At 34.4% G+C, this 12,237-nt stretch overlaps 1 protein-coding gene across 1 annotated transcript in view; it reads right to left on the reverse strand.

The window, feature by feature from the left end:
• Positions 1-788: 788 nt before the first annotated feature.
• Positions 789-12,237, reverse strand: part of KNDC1 (kinase non-catalytic C-lobe domain containing 1) — a 69,190-nt gene continuing 57,741 nt past the window's right edge. The window contains exons 18-30 of the mRNA XM_074831005.1: positions 11,525-11,618; positions 11,312-11,409; positions 10,805-11,016; positions 9,347-9,460; positions 8,796-8,943; positions 8,368-8,547; positions 7,047-7,259; positions 6,643-6,725; positions 5,198-5,348; positions 4,619-4,741; positions 4,453-4,512; positions 3,663-3,820; positions 789-3,408 (exon numbers count right to left, since the gene is read on the reverse strand). Coding sequence (XP_074687106.1) covers positions 3,177-3,408; positions 3,663-3,820; positions 4,453-4,512; positions 4,619-4,741; positions 5,198-5,348; positions 6,643-6,725; positions 7,047-7,259; positions 8,368-8,547; positions 8,796-8,943; positions 9,347-9,460; positions 10,805-11,016; positions 11,312-11,409; positions 11,525-11,618 — 1,866 coding nt within the window. The 3' untranslated portion in view covers positions 789-3,176. The remainder of the gene's footprint in view (positions 3,409-3,662; positions 3,821-4,452; positions 4,513-4,618; positions 4,742-5,197; positions 5,349-6,642; positions 6,726-7,046; positions 7,260-8,367; positions 8,548-8,795; positions 8,944-9,346; positions 9,461-10,804; positions 11,017-11,311; positions 11,410-11,524; positions 11,619-12,237) is intronic.

Here is a 12,237-nt window from a genome sequence, read left to right on the forward strand (position 1 = left end):
TACAGTGCTCACAGAAGTTATGAGTCTCAGCAATGCTTATGAAACCAATCTAATACATAAAGGAATAATGTAGAAAACCGTAAAAGCAAAGTTTAGAAGTGGTTGAAAAATTTCTGAGGAAAGAAATTTGTCAGAATCATGAATCAGTGTTGATTCACAAAATATTTTCCAGCTTCTTGGTTTGGGCTTCTATGGAATAGTTCCTAAGACCCAACTGAATTCATCCCTGTTTCCTGGCAGGCTTCTGGAGGTGTTGGAGCTGGAAACTTGCTTTCAAACACAGCTAGTGTAACTGGGACACAGCTCCCAACTCTCTAGCAGGAGGTCTGAAAACCCCAGGGGTCCTGGGGACAGACACCTGCAAAGGGACACAGAAAGAGCACCAATGCACAGAGCAACTGGAAAGGGTCCCAAGGAGCAGACTTCATTTCAGAAGCTCCATGGGTCACTGTTTGAAAAATAAACAACATAAAACCAAGATGAGGTAAGTGTAGAAAAAATGAAGAACTAGGACAGCTGGTGACAATTCTGGCTTAAAGAACAAACTCTTTTTTTTTCCCCAAACATTCTAGTTTGGTATTGGAATGGAAACATGGGACCAGACTGCATAGTCCCTCAGTTATGCAATACAATCACTGATGCCAATAATTTTTTGCCAGCTAGATACAATGCAACTTGCTTCTTTGATATATTTTGTCCTGTGATTTCTTTTAAAAGGCCATTCCCCACAAAGAGAGAAAACTTTAGCCCAACACTTCCTGCTTATTAATCATAAATAAGCAGTACAGTTAAATGCTAGACATAACTTTATTCTCAAACCTGTGTCACATAAGATGTGCATACATCGGTGTTCATGGAAAAAGCAAATCAGTTTCCCTGTAAAAGAGGGATTTTTTTTTTCAATAGCTATTTATATTAGTTGTTGTGAGGTGGTGTCTAAATACAAAATCTTAAATATCTGATTGATGAAAACATCCTAAAGTAGTACCATAACCCAGTACTATGCATTTATAGCAATATAAATGATAGACTGAAGCATTACACAGAAGACAAGATGATTTTTAAATTCTTGCATAGCACCAGTTATTGTCATAGAATAAACATAATATTTTCTAGATGTAGTAGTTCCTTTAAATCCTGATAAAACTGTAAGAAACATAAGAGATAACTATCATGAGTGCAAAATACAAATAAGTAAATCCCCAAAAGCAATTTCAACAGTCTAACTGGCAACTATATAAAATGAATTTATTAAGATCATGTGATTAGCAAGTTTTACATTAGTAAATCTTATGCTACTTTAAATTTTACTGTCTTTCAAAGGCAAGGCGTGGCTTTAAGGGAATGGCAATTTTTAATTGAGAAAAAAACAAATAACTACTAAAACCCCAATTCTTTAAAATAAACACATGTAGATCAAATATGTGAAGTGTATGTCTGAAGATAAGGTTATCATTACCATTCTTAAATCACTCCATTATATAAAAATAGGAGGTAAAGATTAAATGTTTTAGTATTTGGCAATTTTTAGAGAAATAGCAACACCTTTTGCTTAAGGGTAAGTCAGAATACTACAATTAATGACATGCTAAACCTACATATGGTAAATAACAAAATAAATCATCTTAGTAGTAGAAGAAATGCAAGAAAACCCTGTTGAGGACCAAGTTCTCCAGTTTTTAAACCAATAAGGGCACAAAAGTTAGTCTGGTATTAATATATTAGTATGAAAAAGTAACTGGAAAGCATGGACATACGCTGTGTTTGATCGAGGAAGATGAGAAGCAGGTGGCCTGGGATGTATATATTGCCATTATTGACAAGAGAAAAGAAGCTTTCTCTTAAACATTGAAAAATCTGCAGTTTAACATGTGCACATGCATTTCTGTCAAATACAATAGTACAATTTGCAAAATACTAGGGATGTGCACATTCCCACTTCTTATATCATTATCTTCCTCTACCACTAAAACATGCCAAGACAATTAGTTCACATCTGCTCTTCACATCTCTCAAAATATTTTCTTTTTCCAATTTTTTTAAACACAGTTCTAGCAAATCACTTTCAGGACAGAGCTCATTTTAGCTGTTTCTTGCCCTTCCCCACTTCCCTTCCAATACTACTGTTGCTCCCTCTGGTCGAAATATTTCTATTTGTAACTAATTTGTAGCCTTAACATTTTGACCTTGCATAAACCTGGGTAGCTCAATAAGCTTTTTATCAATAGCATCACATTTCATTGCCATTTAGAAAGTCTTGTAAGTATAAGCTCTATAAATAGGTTAGCACCAAAGTTTTACAAGTTGCAGATCCAAATTTCACACAGTTATCTTCTATTTTACACTGCTGAAGCACTGCAATCTACAAAAGCAACCTCGGGAGCAAAAGCCATAATCAAATGTGCACACATAGATACGTACACAAACTGGCAAAGTGATTTCTTGTGCCGAATACAGAAATTTCACATTTACTGTTTCACAAGGTCATGAGGGCAGAAGCAGAGCAACAAATTGGTAATATTTAGATTCAGATCTTTCTTTGATTTGGAAACAGGTTAGTTTGATGACATTAAAGCCAAAACACAGAAAAGTTGCAGCATGGCATTCCTCTTCTTCCTTAGTATGCTTGAAGAAAAAGATGGCCAATTATTTAAGTCAATTATAGTTTTCATAATACACAACATAAAAACAATATACACCAACAGTCAAAGCATAGCAGAGGATCTGTGTCCCTGAATTATATGCACACTATGACAGGATACAAGTGTACTGTGTTTATATAAAAATATACTCAATGTTTAATGAACTGTATTTTGAACTCTCCTAGGCTAACTGCAACAGAAGCTGTAATTTTAACTTATTTCCACAGTATTTTTTAGATATTTGTTTGTGGGCTAATTGTTTTTTTATGCTAAAGAACAGTGACAAAATTAATCGTTCTTTTAATCTATACTCTATCTTTATTTTTATTCTTTTGACCTGTCATCCAGTTGCCAGGGATTCAAATCTCGTTAGTCACCATTTTATAATTCCATGTTAACAAATATAACCATTTCAACTTGAGATAGTATTTTAAGTCACTTAAGTATTTGCTTGGGAATTGGTCCAGGAAACGAAGTCAGCTTAATCCAGTTTTACAGTCTACACTTGGAATAGAACAGATAAAACGTAAATAATTACTGAAATGTTGCCTTCATTCTGCGCAATGCGTCCTGAATTTTTCGAGAATGTTTTTCTGCTGGTATCTGATGGAAGTTGGCACAGTTGTCAGCTGCCAAGGCAGAAATGTCTGCGTCTTTAAAATGAGTTATTCTTTGCCTGAGGTAAGACTGCAGCTTGAAATCTGGTGTATATGTGTAAGGATTCTCTTGAAATGCATGAACTTGGCTCACAACTTTTGCAATATTTCTTGAAAGAGAATATGGTAAAAAAGATTAGTTTGTTTTGAAAACCCCACCACCAACCCTCCCCCAACGCCAAACTTTAAAGGTAATTCAAAGGCATTTCTCTTCTATAGTATACGTCCCATTAGTTAGATGTCAAAATGACTGAAACTACTTGAACTGCTAACTGTGAAATGTTGCATTAGCTCTCATTACCCCATTAGACAATACTCTATTTTAAAAAGTTAGGTGGCATAAATACATAATTAAAATAATTACCTAAGTTTAGTCCACTTGTGAGCTCCATTTGTCATTGTGAATCCTCCGGTTTCAAGCTGTTGGACATGCATAGCCAAAACATGGGCTGATGGAATTGTTGGAAGTGTTTTGAATCTTTCTCCTTCCATCAAGCACAAGCTGTCACTTTTTAAAAACACCTAGTTTAAAAGTGCATACAGATAAATCTCATGTTAATTATCGGGGCAGGTGTTACAAGAAGTTCTCCACTTCAGGTGTTTAGCACTACCTATTTATTTGTCATGAATTTTAACTTTTGACATTGATAATACTATGAATTAATCTGGTGACAAACATTTTAAAGTACAGAAATAAAAAAAGTAATTTTAATCAAGACACTTCATACATAATTTTTATTTGTTCTAAATCACAGCCAAAATTACATTTTAGAACTTCACACTACGATTCAAAATTGGATAGATCAGTAAGAGAATGCCTGTGATAAAATAAACATTTAAGATTTTTCAAAACAGATTACAGCCACAAAGCTCCTGCAGAAATCATCAGAAAAAGTGTATCTAATGTCCTAGCTTGCTTTGAAATTTCCTTCTTGATTTTTAGTCACACAGAATATGTTTTTGAGAAATACTGAGATGAAAATTAATGTAAACTCTCAGATTAAGAGTCAACAGTTTTAAATAAAATTAAAATTTCCTTCATAATACAAAGTAATAATTATGGCTTTCATCCTGCAGAGGCACCCATTTAAGCAGATCTTGCATCTTACCCAACCCCAAAGCAGCATTTTTACATTAAAGACTTTATACTGTACCTCAACAGCCTTGAGTTCCTCCATTATTTCAGCAACTTTTGCAGGTAAAATTTTCCAGGCCTTACAATAAATAAAAAAATAAAAAAAATTATTTTTCACATTAATGTCCATATTGGAACATGATTATGTTAAGCAAAATAGTTACAGAACAGAGTCCCAAACTTACTGGTAACTGTCGTACAATAAGATTTTCCAGGCCTCCTAGTATTTGCATTGCAGTAGCAAAATTTCTTTGTTCATAGCAGCATTTTGCTATAAGAAGAAATTTTGATAACAAGCTCACCTGCAGCTGAAAGAAAATGTTAAGATATACTATATATAAAAAAGTTAAGATATACTAAATATATGTAGTAAATCTACATAATAAAATTAAATGAGAAGGAAGAAAGAGAGATGCATTTTCTTTCTGAATTTATTAGCAATTTTTTTTTTTTTGTTGACTGTAGTAACATTTTCCTCCAACACAAAGTTTTCTCTTTCCTGTCACCAAGGTGTCCTTGTTAAAGTCTGACATCTATTCTCCTCAGGCAATCCATTTCTTACATTCTATTACGTTGTGACACCTGCTACTACAAAACATCCAAGACATCAAAGATCCTCCTTGTGACAACAAACCAAATTGTTAACTGCCCACTCATAGGTGTATTTCGGAATATTTCTTGCAGCTTTGCTACATAGCAACTCATTTACAATAACAAATAAATAACCATTTCATAATTAATAATACAATAAAACAATGACAAACCTTAGACGTATGACATGTTACAATTTCAGCAGCAACCCAGGTGCTGATACTATCTGCATTTCTTAATAATTGTAGAAGGTACTGGTCTTGTACGCACTTCGACAGAAATAGATTACAGACTTTAAGTGAAACTGTCTCAGTAGAAACAGCTCTGTGGAGAGATTGGAAAAAAAAGCAAAAATAACCCATGCTGACTCTGGATTTTCAAAGAAAATCTTGATTGTTAAGATGACAGTTTCTAACCATTTAAAATAATTTTGCAGTCCTTGCAGTCTTGATTTTATAATCTTTTACAAGGTACATAGTGAGCTATGTTACTTTTTCTTCCTTATAATGACAAGATAATTACATGCAATTACAAGATAGGCATATGCAGTATACATTTCTGTACATAAAGACACCTTCATCACTTGTTACTGAATAAAACAAACCATCTAATCTGACACAAAATAATAGCCAGAAATCCAAACTCCTTAAAAACTGCAGCCAGGTAAGAAATCGAGCCTGATACCTAGTGGCACCACAGTTTGTTTTCCCATGTCTGAACTCCAAATCAGTATAAACCAGCTGATTTAGCCTCTGCCATTTAACAATCTGTACCAGATGAGCTGCTTTAGGTGTTCATTCCCTGTCTTAGACAGAAAAGTCTACTACAGGTAGTGCAATTAACAAGTACTAATTAGAAGCTGGCTGAATTCACCAAGTATGTAAGAAGTAGACCATAATCAAATATAATTAGGTCCATGTGGCTGGATGAAAACATTAATTACTATTTAGCAAGTAGTTTAAATAGGTTGGTAACCACTCTTAATAATTATAGGAAAATTCTTATGTATCTGTGAATACTGATACTTCATCTACCTAAGAGTACAAAATGAACATTGCACAGAAAGGCTATGGAGTCTCCATCCACATTCAGAACACAACTGCACACGATCCTGGGCAACCTGCTCTAGTTGACCTTGCTGAATGCAGGGGGATTGGACTACACAATCTTGAGAAGTCTTTTCCAACTTCATCTATTCTGTGATTCTGCAATAGTCACTGAGATTTTATATACATACACAGGTATGTATATAATGTACATGCAGGTGTTATCAAGTAGCCTGTTTCAGAAACCATTGCAATTTTTTCTTGACAAAACTAAAATCCCTGAAGCAATGCTCCTAATATAAGTCTTCAGAAATATTTTGGCCTGACCCACTTTAGATTTCAGAGAAATCACCTCGCAAATGTGACCTACCGCATATATATATGTGCACGGGTACATATAAATACACATGGAATAAAATCTCCTGAAATCCAAAAACTTATGTAAACAGACTATCTAGTCTGTCAAAAAGATATTATTTAAAATGTTCCTCTCATCCTGGACGTATTAAACATGTAACACAAAGTTATTGTGCATCAACAGAATAGAAGGGCAATTAAAATGAGCAACTTACTTCTGGACAGCAACACATTTGTCTTTAACACCAAGTGCTCTTGAATTTAGAAAGTGTACTGGATGACATTTATGAAATACTTCCTAAACAAAAAGAGCAAGATATATCTGTTGTTAGATCAAGCAGTTCTAAAATGCTCAGGGATAAAAATGACAGAGGTTCCCCCTCCCCCTCCTGCCTTCAGCAAATTTATCAGAGAGGTCACAGCCTAAGGATAGGGTTAGCCATTCTAAATTTTACTGTAGAGATCTCAAGAGAAAAAGAGATTATTTTAATTCAAAGTTTTATGAAATTGTAAGAAATAAGCTTGAAACAGGGTTGGTAAACAGTTGAGAAAGGAGGCTAAGTATAAAGTAAGAAGATAAATATTATTTGTACTTCCAAGTAAAAGTAGTCCTTTGTACCTGTTGCAGTAACGTCAGCTGACAACAAAGCTGTTGCGCACTGTATTCTAATAAGAGATATGGTCCCACTTCGTCTGCTTTAGCAAAGGAGACTGGGAATTCTGTAAAACTGTTATAGCATGGCTTTGGCAAAACTGATGAGATAGTGCACAGTCGCTCTCTCTGATGCTGTGCAATTGGTCCCGTACTTTTGCAAAGTTTCCAGTTAAAGTTCTGTAGAAGGAAAAAAAGTAAAGCTACTTCTCTAAAGCAAACACGTCTCCCCTTGATTTAACTTTCTGGAATGTTTTGTTAGAGAAATACCTTTGCAGATGCAAACCTCTTCACCTAATCTTCAAGGTTAGCCCAGACACTAATTTGTTTATTCAACATTGTTATTTTAAGCTAATATAATATGAAAAGTTGATGAGTCTGAGCATGTTAGCAGATCTCAATCAACAATTGAAAGTTCTGTGTATTCAAGCTTGCTGCCATAAAGTAGTTTATATTCTGAAGTTTCTTTTACTTCTTACTATATATTACTATTTCTTGTACTCTTTTCGCTTAGAATCAAACAGCCCTTTCCAAAGAAACATTTGTTTTTCCGTTATTTTCCCTTCTTCCACCTTCCAGTATCATTATGATGCAGTGACAATAAAATAAGCCCATATTTCTCTATTCTGCGTGTCCTATATTGGTTGAATCCCCATTATACCCCATGGAATATTGCATCTTTACCAAGAAGCTGATTCTAAATTCAACTTTCACATTATTGATACGTTTGACTTCCACATGTCATTTTGGTCACTCTGTAGAGAGATCTTTTTTCAGGAAAAGCCTACAGTACGCTCCACAGCTTCTGGGGTTACTTTTCACTAGCATACTATATGAACCAGTAAATACAGACAAAAATTCAGACAAGTTTTTGCTGCCAGATTTGAAGTTCTAGCAGGAAACCCCTCATCCCCCACTGTTTTCCTATATTTACAGACTTACAAAGATCCATGACTAATAAGAAGTATTATTGTTTGACAGGGGGTAAAATGTTTCCTTGTAACTATGAGTCACATGCTACTATCAAGGATGAAGAGTTCAACTCCTCTCAAAATTTTGATTATCTGATCTATTGTTACTGAAACAGCTGACAGGGTGCAATTAAGGCTTAAGATGACTTTTGCAGATACAGAACTGGCCTTGGATACTTTCAAAAGAAAATTTAAAATGCAGGTACATAAATTTTACTAAATCAGGGTCTAGACCCTAAGCTGGATACTCTAGTTTTTGTCAGAAAATAGTATTTGGAAATGTGCTCCATATACTGCAGTCTGAATTAAAAACATGCCTTTCTGGAAACATCTTCTGAGAGCTTTTTACATAGAGAATGTAATGTTTTCCTGTTCTCCTCGCCCTCCTCTTCACATTTGTCCATGCTGGGGCACTGATGAGCACTGCCACTTTTCCTGGCAGAAGCATCCTCAAGCAATGACAACAAGCGCTCACCATAGCCATTTAATGGAGCAACCTGTAAGATGCAAAACTGGTTAACAGAATATTGAACTTAATTTCCCATAAATTATAAGCAAGACACAATATAGTTGTAAGATTCATGTTTGTCCAAAACTAGATGTATTGAACATAGCTGTCAAAGAGAGCATTATTTTTCTTTAATTGTAATTAGGACAGTTTTTTGTAATACAATCTTACGTATAACATAACTGATTTCAACTGATTTTTTATTTTCTTAAAGCTTCTACGGAAATTCTGACTTACCTTGGAAGAAATAAATTCTTTTAGAGTGCACAAAAGACCAGTATTTGTTGCAAAGTCTATACTGTAGCAGTCTTCAATCCAAGCCTGCAGGATGTAGAAACTGCGGTTACATATTTTGGTAAGTGATGTGGAAGGATCCAGGCTTGCACTGGTGAGAAGAAAAATGCACTTAATTTCACTGAAATTGGTATTCAATTTGAATTTAAAAATAAGAGTTGAAAAAAACGTAAGTATTATTTGGTATTGATTGTACTTTACGTTTCATGTCTCTAGAATCCATGGCTCTATGGAAACAAAGCTGTGGTTGCACTTACAACCCATCACTGAACAACCGGCAAAATTAACACTCAAGATTCAGAAAAAAAAAGAAGTAAGCACATTGTCAAATATAGCACTTGCTCTAGTTTCACTCTCACTTGTCAAGAGAGTCTTACAAAAACAAACATCAACATATAATTTAATTAAGTAGTTCTTCTCAGAAACAGCTATTTGCCATTGGGGGGAAAAGTCAACTGTGCTTTGATAATATTTTTCACAGGAAATTACTGTACCTGGATAAAGTGCTGCTGATTCTATCAAGAAGAAACTGCAAAAATTCTTCTTGTGTGCAGAAATAGCGAAATGTGTAGAGAAACTGCTGTACATAGCCTTCTAAAAATGCATTTCTGTGAAGCACAAGGAAAACTTCAGACAAACAAGAACATAATTTTTTCTTGCATTAGAGTACACCAACAGCAAAAGAAATCCTCAAAATATCACGAACAGGGATCTTACATTTTCAAGCTCTATATAAAACCTTGATTCCTTTTTTTTTTTTTTTTTTTACACATCAAATATTGTGATTGCCAACACTGAAAGCATAATTTGTTTTAAAAAAAGTTTCTCTACTTGCAATTTTTTGAAGAACCCCTTTGACATTTCTATTATTATCAAAAGTTACATTCTAAATAGTACGGAAGAACATATTCAATTTTCTTTTTTCTATCATCTCACTTTATGTTGTTTTAAAAGATTTTTATTGTAACAACAGCATAAAAAGTAGATAGTTTAAGGAAGAAAATATTTTCTGTGGCTCTAATTAGAGCAGTAGCTGTTTTAACAACAGAATATACTTGTTATATACACTTTAAAAATGAGTGCATTTTTTTTTTTATATATATATACACACACACACACTCTCAAGGTCTTAACAGAATTAATTGTCACGTCTCCCTGACGGCTTACAGCTAACCATGAAAGTTTGGTTTTGATGAATATGGAAACTCCGATTCCAAAACAATTTGTTCACTTTGTGTAGAATGTTAACTACCAGTAAAAACAGTGCTCAGGATAAGTAACTGGGTCTCAGAGTCAGGATGAGCTGGGATAACTAGCTGGGAGGAAGTTGCTCCTTCTACAGTGGCACAAGTATGATGGAGTCTCTCAGGCAGGTTCCATCCTTCATACTATTACAGTAGGTACTATTAAGGTACCTTAAAACAACACTGCCCTCACCCTAGTTGAAGGTTAAAGGACATCTTTGTCCCCATTTAAGGCCTGAGATAAGTCTCCATCTTGATCAGTCCCAAGGACTGAGGCAGTAATCTGTAAAACAGAACATTAGACGTTTTCACATCCAGATCTGATTAATAAGAATTATCAAATTATATGTTCTGAAGAATTGTTATACTGCTGGCAGTAACATAAAGCCTTGATTCCATGGTAACTATCAGAGCAAAACCTCAAGTAAAGGATAAAAAGTTTAGTTATTAGTTTTTATTATCAATGCTTTCAGTTTTAATCAAATCTAATCTTAGCAGTTTAGCTTATTTCTTATCAGACTGTCTTTTACCATTTCCATGCCCATTTCTGTAAATAAATGTTCATAGAAATAACATTAAACTTGATATAAGAGAGGAGAATTTATGCAATATTGAGTAACTAGGATTTATCATGGAGACTATTTTTTCCTGAATTAGCAACTATGCCTGAAGCCAATCCCAATTAAGGATGTACAAAATATACTATACCTAGAATATAAATAAGCCATTAAACCAAGTGGTGTACCGGCCTGCAGAACTCTTATTCCATTTTGATTACTACATTGGTGTTTCTCTATGTTATAGTAAAGAAGCAATGACGATTCATCTATAGGTGTCACATCCGTGGTGTCAGTTCTCCCGTTGTGAATGACTGTAGGCAGCACACAGGATTCCACACCCCACTGCTCTGCATACATGATCTGCTCAAAGATGCAAAGCCATGAAAAAATAAACCATAGGAAAATAAAGAGGAATCCATACAAAATGCAGTCAACTCAACTTAAAGCCAAATCACATTTCATACAATTGCCTTTTTTCCTTTTTAAACAATACTAGTAACAATTACCTTTATTCTATTAATTCTTTCAGATCCTACTTAATTTGGCACTTTGACACAAAACATTTCACATTTCATTTGCTGACTTGAGCAGCCAACTACACTGATGCAGTAATGAAATGACAAATGAAACACAGGCAGAATAAAGTCTGACTTGCCTGCACATATTTTTTCGCCAGTTCAAGAAACTGCACTTTTGATTTCATCTCCTGTAGCTGTCCTCTCAATTTGGGTAACATAGATTTAGCTTCAGGACCTTCAGATTTAAAACACATAGCATAAGAACATGAATGATTCTGATTTACAGAAAAAAAAATTTCTTAAAAGTACTACACACCCATTTCATTACTGGCAAGTTGCTGTAATCTTACCTTTGCTTCTTCTTTCTTTCTGCAATAGTTTCTGGTAAAACTTTAAGGTCTTTCTGTAATTTTTTGTCTCCATCATTAGCAATTGTTCTAGTTCCTATTTGAAGAGAAAAAGGCTTCTGATCAGAATAGTAAATGCAAGGTTCTAGTAGGAAAGTGAAGTTTTAGCATAGAATTATTTTATATGAAAAAAAGAATATCCAAACAGACAAGAATATGATATTAACCAGAAAAAACTATCTTTCACACCTGTGCTTACAGGCAAGTTACAGCCGGCATCACCTGTCCCCAGAAAAGCATCAGTTAATGCCACAGTTCTACAACTTCAGAACTGGAGCTGGTTTGCGTATGATGAGAACGCATTAAAGTTTGTCTGAATCTGTTGATATATATATGCCTTTAGTTATAATTGCACTTATCCGGTTGTTTTCAAGGGCATTTTTAAAAGTTACACTCAGAAGTCATCCAGAATTAAAAGTGATGGGTTCTGAAATCAGTGCAGACCCCAGAAATTCTCTGTTAAGCAGCTGACCTATATTTGCAGCAAGAACTGAATGTTTGACTGAAACCAATGGTTTCCAAACAAGTATAATTACATTATATTATACAACTAGGTCAGAAGGCAGACAGAAGAACTGATGTATAAATAAAGGACATATCAATTTTGAAGTTCAACTTACATATTTTTATATTTATGCATTTTACGTAATTGAAAA

This window comes from Strix aluco, chromosome 7 (genome assembly GCF_031877795.1).
Source record: "Strix aluco isolate bStrAlu1 chromosome 7, bStrAlu1.hap1, whole genome shotgun sequence".
Lineage (NCBI taxonomy): Eukaryota > Metazoa > Chordata > Aves > Strigiformes > Strigidae > Strix > Strix aluco.